Here is a 14,934-nt window from a genome sequence, read left to right as displayed (position 1 = left end):
TACCTATATGTTTAACAGGGAAAATTTAGAAACAATTTAGATAACAGCTAGAGTGTGGGCATATTGTTTATTTATTTATTCGACTTAAAAATGAGGGTAAAACCGTTAGTATTGTTCCTCTGATACATTCTAAAAAAATTCAAAAGGTGAATTTTTCTTACCTGAGATAGCTATGGAAACATGTTCATTGTGGTAATGTTTATCAGAAATGAAACACGGTACGATGGTAGCTATAAATATGATTGTTGTAGGTCATTTCATCTGGGTTAACAAGGAGAGCAACGTCGAGCGTGGTGGGTAACTGGACGGGTGACGTCTGAGTCAGTCAGGCTATAGGAATTTTAGAGACATTCTGACCACTAGGTCAGAATAATAGAGGGAATAGTTTTTTTTTCGAAGAGGTTTGGTAGAGGCGAACGGTAACTACTCAGGTCTTGTTGTCCGGAAAATCGAAGCGAGAAGGACAGGATAGGAGAAGCCAGGCCGTTCCAAGAACGAACCTATCCTAAAAAAAGTTCGCCGCGGGCGGAAATCTAAGCCGCGATCTAGCGCTTACAAATAGGAAACACTTTTTTTTTTTAAGAGGTTTGACAGGGGGAACTGAACTGCTATGGTCTTATCGTCCCGAAATCGAAGAGAGAAGGAAGACAGGATAGGAGAAAGCCAGCCGCTCCGAGAACGAACATTATCCCATCAGGATAAAATCCGCCCCGGGCGGGAATCGAACCCGCGGCCTAGCGCTTACAAGGCAGACGCACTACCAACTAAGCTAACTAGGCTGGCAATGAAGATGTTTGATAGAGGGAACTGTAACGGGTGTTAACGTCCCGAAATCAAAGAGAGAAGGAAAGCCAGGCGTTCCGAGAACAAACCTTATACATATGTTTAGGATAAAGCTCGCCCCGTTCGGAAATCGAACCCGCGACCTGGCGCTTACAAATCGGAAGCACCAATCTCCAAGCTACATAATTAGGCTGGCTTGCCTTAAGTTTATATTTTTCTGGGAGTGACTAAGTTTAGACGGTCACTCGTCCACATATCAACCATACTCCACGTTGTTTAACTTCAAATGTTGAAGTGTTTACGTCACAAAAATGCCACAATTGCCACATGTGTACGTTCCAAGTAGGCTAAACTAGATTGACACATTTAGGTCACCCAGCCATTCAAGCGTCAAGCTCACCCCTACTTAACACCATTACCTTTATTTCTTCCTCCCTACTATTATTCCTCTCCCCTCTTTAAAGCTCTTTATCTATTCTTTCTCCTCCCCTGTCCTTGATTTTTTTGTAAACATTTCCTATGACCTCGATATTAAATTTGTAAGTGCTTTCTTTTTTATTTCCTTCCCATTCATATACGTATTTTATTATTATTATTTTCCGTAGGTAGATAATATTAATATTTTATGTAGATACTGTTATTACTTATTATTACTACCTTATCTGCTTCCTCTTTTAAAGAAAGTTGTCAGCCAGCCTAGTTAGTTTGGTCAGTGGCGCGTCTGTCTTGTAAGCGCTAGGTCGCGGGTTCCTGGGGCGGATTTTATCCTAAACAGATAATGTTCGTTCTCGGAACGGCTGTCTTTCTCCTATCCTGTCTTCCTTCTCTCTTCGCTTTCAGTACAAGTCCTTAGCAGTTACAGTTTCCCCTACCAAACAAATTAATTTCTTTGATAAATAAGCCCTATAAACATTTAGGTGCTAAATGTTCGAACGAAATTTGCACGGAACAAAGTTTCAGTTTGATTACTTTGCCATTAGCAGGTTTCATGACTAGGCAAGGTGCAAAGTTGAAAAACTCATTAGAAAAGTTGAAGTTTTTTTTTTTTTTTTCAAACCTAGGTAGGTATAATAATGTTTATTTTTGCTAAATACTAAATAGGTTTACTTTAGTTACCTACTTTAGGTATGTGCTTATTTTAGGTACCCAAGTAGGTAGGTATATCGAATAGGGAATTACAGTAGATGGAAGATAGCTAGTTTAAAAAATGCCAATTAAAGTTCTTTTCCCCTCTCCGTAAGAAGTTTTTAAGTTAAAAAAGAAATTTAATTGGGTTCCAATAAATGCCCTGAAGCGTATAACGATAACCACGGATCAAAAAACACGTTCTTACAAAAACCGTACTCGAAGACAGTAAAATATAAAAACACATTTTTCAATCATTAAATGAAAATATAATTACAATAGTTTTTTACTCCTTCTATACAAAACCAAAAAAAAAAAAAAAAAAAAAAAAAAAAAAAAAAAAAAGGAAATAGGTGTCAGTGGTCAACAGTAATACATATTACTTAGGTACTTTTTTTCAGGGGTTTCATAGGAGGAACTGTAACGTCTGTAACTGCTAAGGTTTCATCGTCCCGAAAGTGAAAGAAGGAGCACAGGATAGGATAGGAGAAAGCCAGCCATTCCAATCTATGCGAGGGACATGCTACGACACAGACTACATGGTAGGTAGTTAGGTAGGTAGGATTTTTTTATTTTATTGTTCAGATCAATTCAATCTCGAGCTCAATAAACTTTGAGCTGAACCCTCCTCGTCTAAAACTTGCATCTAATGTAGCAGTTGATTCATTGCTACGAAATAATAAAAAAAATTGTCCAACTATTGCAGCTCGTTTTTTTTTTATTTTCAGATGGACGAATGACTGGTTCTTCTAGCCGATTTTGACACAAAAACAATACCTAAAAATGCAATAAAAATAAACTATTCCAGGCAGATACCTTTTTTTTTAAAGAGGTTTGACAGAGGGAACTGTAACTGCTATGGTCTTATCGTCCCGAAATCGAAGAGAGAAGGAGGACAGGATAGGAGAAAGCCAGCCGTTCCGAGAACGAACATTATCGAAGAGAGAAGGAAGACAGGATAGGAGAAAGCCAGCCGTTCCGAGAACGAACATTATCCGATCAGGATAAAGCCCCGGGCGGGAATCGAACCCGCGGCCTAGCACTTACGAGGCAGACGCACTACCAACTAAGCTAACTAGGCTGTGTCAACTCTGTTCGTTTAAAATTATAATGCTTAGTGACTCTGAACACCAAATCTGCCATGGCGCATCGCCGAGATGTATACGCACCTTTATAACGTCGTGTCGCGCTGTAGAACAGTTGTACTGCTTACCACTAGCTCTACCTTCAATCAGCCTAAGATAGGTACATGGAAATTTTCAAAGTTTATCTTTGGCAGAACGGTGTCAACTCTGTTCGTTTAAAATTATAATGCTTAGTGACTCTGAACACCAAATCTGCCATGGCGCATCGCCGAGATGTATACGCACCCTTATAACGTCGTGTCGCGCTGTAGAATAATACTCAGCAGTCGCCCGATACAGGCTACCGAATTTTTCGTAAGACAAATCACCTAGATTACGCGCAACGCGTCATGGGACTAGTCACATTCTAATCACACCATGTACTATCATGTATTACTACGTGCAAATAAAACATATATATTCTAGTCTAATCTTTTATCCCTCACTCCTACAGGTCAAAGGCACCTCAGACTTGCCGGCCGCAAGCGAGGCCCTCTTCCTCGAGAAAGTGCGGGAGTCTAACGCGGCCTGCCATGGGGGGGATTATGCCCGCGCCGTCACCCTCTACGGCGAGGCCCTACAACTGGATCCTAGCAACTATCTTATCTACTCCAACCGATCGGCGGCCTTTCTCAAGATGGGCCAGTTCCAGCATGCCCTGAGCGATGCAGTGAGGGCCCGCGACCTCAACCCTAACTGGCCTAAAGTAAGTTCTATTTGCCAGCCTAGTTAGCTTGGAATAGCTTGGAACTAGCGCTTACAATGTTTGTAATTTGTTTTTGTGTTTTTTTTTACATATTTTAAGGCAGGCACTCTACCCTCCAAGCTAACTGTTGACGTTTGACGACGACGACGACAACACCAACAACAACACCAACAACAACAACAACAACAACACCAACAACAACAACACCAACAACAACAACAACAACAACAACAACAACAACAACAACAACAACAGTTCGCTTGGAGGGTAGCGTGTCTACCTTGTATGCGCTAGGTCGCGGTTTCCATTTCCGCCCCGGGCGAACTTTATCCTAAACAGATAAGGTTCGGCTAGTTTTCTTCTAACGTGTCCTTGTAGGGTACCTATAACAGTACCCTACTTCTGGATCCTGGGGTAAAAGGACTTTTCAGTCCTATTGGCGTAGAGTAAATCAAGCATTCATATTATTTTTCCTCCCTCAGGCGTACTATCGACAGGGCGTGGCTCTACAATGTTTGGGCAAATACGGGGAGGCATTGGCAGCATTCAGCTCTGGTCTGGCAGTGGATCCCAAGTCTGCACAACTACTCTCCGGGCTCATAGAGGCGTCCATGAAATCCCCCCTCAGAAGTAAGTCTAGAAAGCCAACTTTACTTGGAGGGTAGTGCAGTCTGCCTTGTTCCCAGCCAGTAGCCGACGCCAAATGAATTCAGGACAAAGGCAGTGCGAATGAAGAAGAAGTAGCGTTTCGGTCTTGTAAGCGCTAGGTCGCGGGGTTTGATTCCCGCTTACGGGGTTGTCGGATCGGCTAGTTTTCTCCTATCCACGCATTCTCTCTTCAATTTCGGGACGTTTCCCTCTATCAAACTCTTCAATTTCCCTCTATCAAACCTCTTCAAAACACAGGTATATTCTAACATTTTTAAGGCCAGCCACTCACTGTCAGGCAGATCTGATAGTCACACCTGATCAGGTCCGCCTGTGAGTATGTGTTCTCATCAGGTATCAGGTAGACCTGACAGGCGGACCTCTTTAGCTGTACCTGTCAGGTTTACCTGATAGTGAGTGATTGGCTTAACATTTCTAACCTCTATATCCATTTTCCTGATCAGGTCCGCCTGTGAGTATGTGTTCTCATCAGGTATCAGGTAGACCTGACAGGCGGACCTCTTTAGCTGTACCTGTCAGGTTCACCTGATAGTGAGTGATTGGCCTAACATTTCTAACCTCTATATCCATTTCCAGGTACCTTGGAGCCCACCTTCCAACAGCTAGAGGCAATGAATCTAGAGCGGTCCCCATTCGTTCTCATCTCCGTGGTGGGCCAAGAGCTCCTAGGTGCAGGGGCTGGCAACTACACCTGCGCCGTACAAGTACTCGAGGCCGCCCTTAAAATAGGGACGTGCAGTTTGAAACTCAGGGGTAGTGTATTTTCTGCCCTATCCTCTGCTTATTGGGCACTCAACTCACTTGATAAAGTAAGTAAGCATTTAAGTATGCTTAGCACACTTATAAATTCCTTTCCTACTACAGAGTCAGTAAGCTGTAAAACTCAGAAAAAAACTCCTACAGGGTTTTCCCAAAGTGTCGATCGGGTAAAGACTCCAATTAGCCTTTGTCGTAAAATGGACAGAATAGTCAGGAATTTGTGGTGAATCATACAATTCCTTAACACAGCTTTCTATTATTAAGAACTCCTCCAAAAGGATATTTTCGAATGACAAATATCCGAAAATTCCCTTTAACTACTTACTTTACTTTGCATTCCGTGTCCGTGAGATAGGGATGGTACTAATCTCACGGTGTTGGAAGTTTCTCAATTTGTAAAATTTGTAACCAAAACCAAATGTCAGCCCAAAACAATCACCCTAGTTATTAGAGCTGTTTGAGAGGCTGACGAAAAACGCCGACCCCGTCTGTACACGGGAAAAGGCGGAAAAAAAAAGTGAAAAAGATATATCAAAATGAAAAATTGTCGTGTTAAAAGGTTAAAATTGTGAACTCACTTTGTCCAATCCCCCTTCCTCTTTCACTCTTTCAGGCTATCAACTACATGCAGCAGGACCTAGCTGTTGCCAAGTCTCTCGGAGATGTAGGAGGCGAATGTAGGGCACACGGCAACCTTGGATCTGCCTACTTCAGTAAGGCCAGCTTTGAGGAGGCTCTGCAATCTCACCGCTACCAACTAGTACTCGCTATGAAGTGTAAGGATACACAAGCCGCCGCCAGTGCGCTAACTAGTCTAGGTGAGTACAATGAACTGTAGACTAGTGTAGACCTCTGTAGGCTAGTGTAGACCTCTCAGAAAATAGGTCTCCGAAAGCCCTAGTCCTAAATATTTCCTTTAGAACCGTACCCTCCTGTTTACAAGGTGAAAGCCTTGACCATGAGACCAAACATGAACTCTACGGAAAGGCATGTTCTATCGATCTTTCTTAAGCCCTAGTCCTAAATATTTCCTTTAGAACCGTACCCTCCTGTTTACAAGGTGAAAGCCTTGACCATGAGACCAAACATGAACTCTATGGAAAGGCATGTTCTACCGATCCTTCTTTTCGCCTTTTCCCGTGTACAGATGAGGTCGGCGTTTTTCGCCAGCCTCTCAATCAGTCCTAACTAACAGGACATGGAAAAGCCAGCTATTTTAAGACCAAACCTCATCAGTTTAGAAAAGTTGAACCAGGTGGGCATCAAAGCCACAACCTTGCACTTAGGTATGTGGTAGACATGCTACCTTCCAAGCTAACTAGACTGGCTGATCCTTGATTGGTGTGGTGGGTATAGATTGTATTCATGTGTCAACTCATAATCTTTTGTATACTAAATCAGAGTACTTAAGGTAGAATAGATTTGAATAGAATATACCTTGTTTATCCTGCTCGAATGAGACTAAAAAGTCCCTTTACCCCAGCAGTCTAAACAAGGTCTCGTATATTTTATGGGTTTAATATTGTACAATTCTTAGTTATTAATATAGACCTTGCTTAATTAAAAAAAAATGGTAATGAGAAGGTTATATAATCTGTTCTGTTAATCTGTTATCTGTTATATCTTATCACTTAATCTGTTATATAATTACCTAGGCCAGTTCTCTCTAGAGCAGTTGCGCTGACTTAGGTGAGGTTTCAAAGTCAAAGAGCAGAAAGAATGAGGAACTAGGGTATTTTTCTTTTTCTTCTACGACTTCTAGATCCGGAAAAAAATCGATTTAAATATACCTGTAAAATCTTGAACTCTGACGTCACATCGACTGTCCCGAGAAATACTCCCTTGCAAGCAACACTAGTGGAATGTGTTTGTGCGCATCAGTTTCTGTGCATTTCTCAAACTCTGACGTCATCACTCTTTGAACTTTCTTTATTAAAACGGCGAATAAAATCGACCTTTTAAAGTTACTTGTTTGAAGTTTTGACCTCGGATTTGGATATCTCAATCTACCCTCTTGTATTCTCCCAGCCCCTCTTGATTTTTCCTCTTAATTCCTTTATGTTTCTCTGATAACAGGCTATTAAATATCACAAACAAGAGTTGACGATATCCAAAGAAGTCAAGGACAGGAACTCAGAAGCATCTACTCACGGCAATCTGGCAGTGGCGTATCAAGCTTTAGGTAAGTCTCAGCCAGGGATCGCGGGTTTGAATCCAAACGGGGAGGAAAATTGTGCCTAGCCTAGTTAGCTGCCAGCCTAGTTAGCTCTTGGTTGGTAGCGTGTATGCCTTGTACGCGCTAGGGCGCGGGTTGGATTCGCGTATTATTTTTCCTCCCTCAGGCGTACTATCGACAGGGCGTGGCTCTACAATGTTTGGGCAAATACGGGGAGGCATTGGCAGCATTCAGTTCTGGTCTGGCAGTGGATCCCAAGTCTGCACAACTACTCTCCGGGCTCATAGAGGCATCCATGAAATCCCCCCTCAGAAGTAAGTCTAGAAAGCCAACTTTACTTGGAGGGTAGTGCTCTGCCTTGTTCCCAGCCAGTAGCCGACGCCAAATGAATTCGGGACAAAGGCAGTGCGAATGAAGAAGAAGAAGTAGCGTTTCGGTCTTGTAAGCGCTAGGTCGCCGGGTTTGATTCCCGCTTACGGGGTTGTCGGATCGGCTAGTTTTCTCCTATCCACGCATTCTCTCTTCAATTTCGGGACGATAAGACCTCCATCGGGACGATAGTTCCCTCTATCAAACCTCTGCAAAACAAAGGTATATTCTAACATTTTGGGCAACTATACCAACGCTATCAAATGCTATCAAGAACAGCTGGAGAGAGCCAAAGAGCTCAAGGAAAGCGCCATGGAGGCGCAGGCTTACGGAAATCTAGGTAAGATCCCTTTATAGGAGTCGTGTAGGGATGCCTCTCTTTTATTTTAATCGTGTGCATGAATCCTTGTCACCAGTCTGTCAGGAGAACTTTAAACAGGGAGGATACCTACCAGCTTGAAATTGCCTTGGCTAAAGATTTTTTTAGGAGGTTTCATAGAGGGAACTGACCCAAAATCGAAGAGAGAAGGAAGAGAGGATAGGAGAAAGACAGCCGTTCCGAGAACGAACTAATAGCCGTTCAGGATAAAATCCGCCCCGGGCGAGAATAGAACCCGCGGCCTAGCGGTTACAAGGTGCGCTACCAACCAAGCTAACTAGGCTGGCGGATAAAGTTGAAAGTTGGACTCGTGATCTGAGGGGTTGGATTCGCGCCCGGGGCGGATTTTATCCTGAACGGATAATGTTCGTTCTCGGAACGGCTGGCTTTCTCCTATCCTATCTTCCTTCTCTCTCCGATTTCGAGACGATAATAAGACCTTAGCGGTTACAGTTCCCTCTATCAAATCTCAAAAAAAAAATCCATATTTTGATTTGATTGATTGATTTCAAACTAATCCATATTTTGATTTGATTGTTTTCAAATTAATCCATATTTTGATCTGATTGTTTTCAAACTAATCCATATTTCGATTTGATTGTTTTCAAACTAATCCATATTTTGCTTGATTATTTTCAAACAAATCCATATTTCGCGTGATTGTTTTTAAAAGTAAGCCATATTTTGCTTGATTGTTTTCAAACCAATCCATATTTTGTTTGATTGTTTTTAAACTCATCCATATTTTGTTTCCAGGCGCTCACGACATGGCGCTATTTCACTACCGCGCTCATTTGAACATAGCGCGCGAACTCAAAGACACAGCAGGCGAGGCCTGCGCTCTGCTCAACCTGGGTAACTGCCTGAGCTCCCGGGCTGAGTTTGCTCAGGCCGTGCCTTACTATGAGAACTACCTGATGCTATCACAGGTAAGGAAACTGATCGAAGCGAGTTCCAATTTTTATATTTAAAGTGAAAGGGGTAAAATGTATATCGTTGAATGCACCAATTCCTGACACAATATTGAAGTTAGGCAACTCTGGGCCGGTGACTATCTGAAACAACTCGGTTTGCGGTGTAATTTTCCTAACGAGATTGAGTGAGCCCCAATCAGCCCCACATCCCTGGAAAGAGCTAAAAAATTTAAAAAAAAAACATGATTATAATAATTATTGTTGTTGTTTATTAATTTGTGTAGGTTTACGTAATAATTTACATAAATATTGTTCTTATTTATTTATGATGTATTGTAAACAAATAAATGGAAAGTCGCTTATTATTGAGAGAAAAAATTTGATCTTAAACCTCTGCTGTGTAAGCCCAGTGTGATACTCACCATGGGGGTTGCTTAATAAATTTTTCCCGTAATTCCAGGAGCTGCATGACATAGAAGGGGAAGCCAGGGCATGCCATCTCCTAGGCTACGCGTTGGTCAAATTTTCATAAAATATAGTTACCTTTTTATTAGTGTCAGTCTCAGTTTCTAGATTAGACCAATCTATGTCATTTAATTCATCAAACATGGCTATAGATATAGACCATCAACTGAGTGTATGCCTGATATGTTGTTGTTTTTGTTTACAAATGCAGGAGGAGTTTGACTATTAATTAGATTATTATTACCCGAGCATCCCAGTATTTTTCTATAATATCTTTGCTGACTTCCATGGCAGAAAAATTTACTGATTTAAAAAGATAATATATCTTTTCTTTATTTCGCCATCACCATTCGGCTAAAGCTGGAGCCGCTTCAACAAACTATCATTTCCCCATGTGATTCCAGGAGCTGCATGACATAGAAGGGGAAGCCAGGGCATGCCATCTCCTAGGCTACGCACACTACTGCTTAGGTCACTATAGGGAGGCAGTACGATACTACGATCAGGACCTGCTACTAGCTAAGGACCTCCAGGATAAAACCCGCCTAGGCAGGGCCTATTGTAACTTGGGCCTGGCCCATAGCGGCCTCGGGAACTTAGACAATCTTCATTAGAGCGGAAAATAAAAATTGAATTTTCGATCGTTTACAGTTATTTTTTCGGAGTTTTGACCTCAGATTTGGATTTTTCCAACTTTTTACATAGGAATCGACCATTTATTCATAATTTTTACCCATTTGCAACTCCTCCATTGTAAAAGAAAATTAGGTTAGCTACACTGATTCTCTAATCTATATTTCCCTAGATGCACAAATAAGTTTGAAGTTTAACGTCACTGTAAAACTGCTAAGATCTTTAGTTACGGGTACAAAAAAAAAGTAAAATATGCTTATTTATAGTGTTCGTAAAGGTCCGATCCTCAAATAATACTGACAAAATCCCATACTTCAATTGGGCTTGAACCCACACCCTCTTGGGTATCACGCGAGTGTCTTCACCACTACATCACCGAAACAGCCTCATATTTTCCTTATTTCCAATATTCCCTTTAATCTGTTTTTTCTGCTTCTTCCTTCTTTCTTTCCTCTTTCTTCTTCTCCTCCTCCTCCTTCTTCTTCTTCTTCTTCTGCAATGACTTTGCCTCAAATCACATGTCATAATATCTCGCTATTTCTCCCCAGGTCGTATACATCACAGCCTGAGTAACACGTCCCAGGCCATAGCATATTTACAGCAAGGTCTACAGTTGTGCGAGTTACTCAATAGACGTGAAGAAGAGGCGAGGATTAGGCACCGCCTCGGACTGGCCTTGTGGTAAGGAGCACTTTATTAATATTGAGGCTCATTCCCACTTGTCGTGAGCTTAATCCGATTTTTTCCGATTGTCCTGTAGGTAATGTAATTTAAATGAGAGTGTTCCCACTACACACGACACGATTTTTTCCCGAACTACAAGTGGAAACGGGTTGAAAAAAAAAAAAAAAAAAAGAGCTCGGAAGGAAGACAGGATAGGAGAACGCCAGCCTTTCCGAGAACGAACCTTATCCCTTCAGGATAAAATCCGCTCCGTTCGGAAATCGCGTTCCCTGATACGTTAATGGTGCTTCAGAGGTGATACTTTTTTTTATAAATAAAAAATAAATGTCCTATTTTGGACTTAAAAAAAAATGTTTGAAATTATTATTATTCTCAGGTCGGCGGGACATCTCGAAGACTCCCGAACGCAGTTCGAGCAGGCGGCGAGTTTACTCGAATCCATCCGAACTGAGACGAGGATACGCGAAACAGACTACAAGCTGTGTCTGTTTGATTTACAGACTGACTGCTATCAATCTTTACAGGTGAGTGACTCACATGCCTTGGTGTGTAGTGGTGTGCAAAAGAGTGACCCTTCATTTTTTTCTGGAGCTCTCGGCCTCACCAACAGAATGCTCAGGTGCTATGATAAGGCGCTAGGATTTCATACGCAGGTAATTGAACAGGGAAAAAAACTTCCAAGTTAACTAGGCTGGCACAAGTTCTTTATAATCCTCCTCCTCCTCCTCCTCCTCTTCCTCCTCCTCCTTCTTCTCCTCCTCCTTCTCCTTCTCCTTCTTCTCCTTTTCCTTCTTCTCCTTCTCCTCCTCTTTTTCCTTCTCCTTCTTCTCCTCCTCTTTTTCCTTCTCCTTCTCCTTCTTCTTCTTCTTCTCCTCCTCCTTCTTCTTCTCCTCCTTCTTCTCCTCCTTTCGAAATCAGTCTCTAGGACATGCTATAACACAGATGCTATAACACGCGTCTAACCTTGTGTTCTTCCTCAGGAGCTGACGGTTCGTCAAGAAATGCAAGATCTAAAAGGAGAGTGTCGCGCCCACGGGAATCTAGGTGCTGTCCATATGAGTCTGGGCAACTATACCAACGCTATCAAATGCTATCAAGAACAGCTGGAGAGAGCCAAAGAGCTCAAGGAAAGCGCCATGGAGGCGCAGGCCTACGGAAATCTAGGTAAGATCCCTTTAGAGGACTTTCTACTTGTGGTTATGTACCCGGTTAGGTTAGGCTATGCTAGGACACTAACGCTATCAAATGCTATGAGGAACAGCTGGAGAGAGCCAAAGAGCTCAAGGAAAGCGCCATGGAGGCGCAGGCTTACGGAAATCTAGGTAAGATCGCTTTATAGGACTCGTGTAGGGATGCCTCTCTTTTATTTTAATCGTGTGCATGAATCCTTGTCACCAGTCTGTCTGGGGAACTTTAAACAGGGAGGATAACTACCAGCCTGAAATTGCCTTGGCTAAAGATTTTTTTAGGAGGTTTGATAGAGGGAACTGACCCGAAATCGAAGAGAGGATAGGAGAAAGCCAGCCGTTCCGATAACGAACTAATATCCGTTCAGTATAAAATCCGCCCTTGGCGAGAATAGAACTCGCGGCCTAGCGGTTACAAGGTGCGCTACCAACCAAACTAACTAGGCTGGCGGATAAAGTTGAAAGTTGGACTCGTGATCTGAGGGGCTGAGGTTCGAGTCCCAGTTGCGACATGAAAATTTAGACAATGGCAAGCAAGCGCGTTACTATAGGGGTAAGCGTACCCTTAGCTGCTCATGACAATAATCTTCCCTTCGTTTCAGGCATAGCGCGTCTCAACATGGGGCACTATGAGGAGGCTTGAGGTTCGAGTCCCAGTTGCGACATGAAAATTTAGACAATGGCAAGCAAGCGCGTTACTATAGGGGTAAGCGTACCCTTAGCTGCTCGTGACAATAATCTTCCCTTCGTTTCAGGCATAGCGCGTCTCAACATGGGGCACTATGAGGAGGCCAGTACCATCCTTGAAAAGGTAGAAGTTCTGGAGATTTTTCGAACTGTCTGAAGTAATTTTGTGATTGAGTGTAATTCTACTCTAATTCTATTGTGACATAACTTCTGTGTGTGTGACAGGTATCGTCAAATTCCACGAGACTAGTTTGAGTAGCGACGTCGACAGCAAAGAAGCGGCCGGTAGCGACGAGGCGCTGTCTAATTCAGCACCCGTGTTGGATCAGCACATTCAAAGTATTCGAGATAACCTAGGCCTTGTGTTTTTAGAACCCCTCGCCTGTTAGTGTTTTATTAGCATAATATTTCTCCATTCTGCATCAGCACGTATGAATAAAACATGATAGCTACGTAAAATAAGCATATAGCTACATAAAATATGCATATCTCCTTCGATCCCCGGAATAAATTCTAGGTAACGCAATACACATACTTATGTACAATTGTACTACATTGGTATACTAGGTACATTATGTTTGTAGATACTCGTATGTACCTAGTTAGGTTAAATATCTACCTACATATGTTTGTAGGTATATTTTGTCTGTTGTCCCGCTGTAATTGTGTGAACTCGGCTGTGGGTCAGGCAAAATATGACCGTGGGTCAGGTCAGGTAAAACATGGGCCAGCTGAACCAAATTATCCGTGAAACTGTAGCAAAGAAAGTGGTTTATTATTGATCGAACGAACTAATGAGTTTGAACTATTTTTCTTCCTTTTGTTTGTGTTCACCATTTTGATGCAGGTTATATCCGCTCGTTACCTATATACCTAGGTAGTATTTGAAGTTAAAACTTCTTCAAAAGGAAGATTTTTTTTTTTTTTTATGCCTGTCAGTAGCTACCATCCGTTGCAAAACTATTAAAAACAAGATCATGTGATGACACAGGCATCATGTGGTATAAGAACATGTCGCAGTAGGCAGCAGCTGTTTTATTGTCCATGTGTGTTTCAAATGGGAAAAAATGGCAAGGCTGCATTAAAGTTCTAGTAGTCCTGGTTGTCCACTTTTATGCCCGCAGGTCTGACAGTTTCATTTGTTCATATACCGTGGGTTTTGAGTCAGCTATGTGTGATACATTCCTAGGGTGTATCATGCCCCTGATTAATTCACCGGGTATGGAGTTAATATTCAAAGTTTTTAACTAAATTTCCTTTAGGAATGAACTATTTTTTACTTTTATTTTTGAAAGTTAAGCTTTTTTAAGATGAGTGTTTCACCGCCGTTTTTATTTCGTAGCAATGAAACAACTGCTACTCTAGACTTGTATGTGGTCCGTGTCGTAGCATGCCCATCCCGTTAAAACAACAACATTAATCCTCTTTCTCCCCGCTATTCCAGAGAGCTCAACGACAAGGTGGGACAATCGGACGCGGTGTGCGGCCTCGGGAACGTCTATCAGCAGAAGGGCGAGTTCCAAACCGCGCTCCAATACCACCAGACCGACCTCGAACTCGGTCTCTCCCTAGACCTAACCGCGGCCCAAACCCGCGCCTGCGGGAACCTCGCTAGTGTGCATGAGGCTATGGGCAACCTGGACGAGGCTATCAAGTATCAGGAGCAACACTTGAGTATCGCTACCACGAGCAATGATAAGCTCGCTAAGATCAGCGCCTTTACTAGTTTAGGTAAGACATGTACCTACCTACATTCAAAGATAAATATGTATTAGATCAGTTGCGCTTACTTGGGTCATGTTTCAAAGTCATAGAGCAGAAAAAATGAGGACCAACGGAATTTTTCTTTTTCTTCTCCGACTTTTAGATCCCGAGATAAATCGATTAAAAAAATGCCGGTAAATCGTGAACTTTGACGTCACGGCATACGCTCCCGTAGGCGATGACGTCACATCAAATGTCCCGAGCAAAGCTCCCTCGCAGGCAACGCATTAATGTGTTTGTGCGCATACGTTTCTGCGCAGTTCTTTCTGCTCCCCCGCTAGCGCGCTTGCATACTGGCGCTACCTAACGGACAAAAAAAACAGCTGCGTAAAGTCTGACGTCACACATATTTGAACTCTTCCATTAGAACGGAAAATAAAAATTGAATTTTCGACCTTTGACAGTGTTATTTTTTCGGAGTTTTGACCTCAGATTTGGATTTTTCCCAACTTTTTACATAGGAATCGACAATTTATTCATAATTTTTACCCATTTGCAACTCCTCCATTG

The 14,934-nt window shown here is 42.3% G+C and overlaps 1 protein-coding gene across 1 annotated transcript in view; it reads left to right on the top strand.

Annotated features, from left to right (window-relative positions):
* LOC113465345 (tetratricopeptide repeat protein 28-like) overlaps window positions 1–14,934 on the top strand; it is a 22,350-nt gene that overhangs the window by 4,162 nt on the left and 3,254 nt on the right. The window contains exons 3-16 of the mRNA XM_026825828.1: window positions 3,487–3,738; window positions 4,221–4,368; window positions 4,984–5,216; window positions 5,780–5,984; window positions 6,110–6,153; window positions 7,243–7,348; window positions 8,847–9,019; window positions 9,874–10,078; window positions 10,651–10,783; window positions 11,163–11,439; window positions 11,767–11,950; window positions 12,576–12,610; window positions 12,906–13,044; window positions 14,092–14,391. Coding sequence (XP_026681629.1) covers window positions 3,487–3,738; window positions 4,221–4,368; window positions 4,984–5,216; window positions 5,780–5,984; window positions 6,110–6,153; window positions 7,243–7,348; window positions 8,847–9,019; window positions 9,874–10,078; window positions 10,651–10,783; window positions 11,163–11,439; window positions 11,767–11,950; window positions 12,576–12,610; window positions 12,906–13,044; window positions 14,092–14,391 — 2,434 coding nt within the window. The remainder of the gene's footprint in view (window positions 1–3,486; window positions 3,739–4,220; window positions 4,369–4,983; window positions 5,217–5,779; window positions 5,985–6,109; window positions 6,154–7,242; window positions 7,349–8,846; window positions 9,020–9,873; window positions 10,079–10,650; window positions 10,784–11,162; window positions 11,440–11,766; window positions 11,951–12,575; window positions 12,611–12,905; window positions 13,045–14,091; window positions 14,392–14,934) is intronic.

This window comes from Diaphorina citri, unplaced genomic scaffold (assembly GCF_000475195.1).
Source record: "Diaphorina citri unplaced genomic scaffold, Diaci psyllid genome assembly version 1.1 scaffold822, whole genome shotgun sequence".
In the NCBI taxonomy this organism is placed as follows: Eukaryota; Metazoa; Arthropoda; class Insecta; order Hemiptera; family Psyllidae; genus Diaphorina; species Diaphorina citri.
Note: the sequence above shows the minus strand (reverse complement) of the source record. Positions and strands in the feature narration are given on the sequence as shown.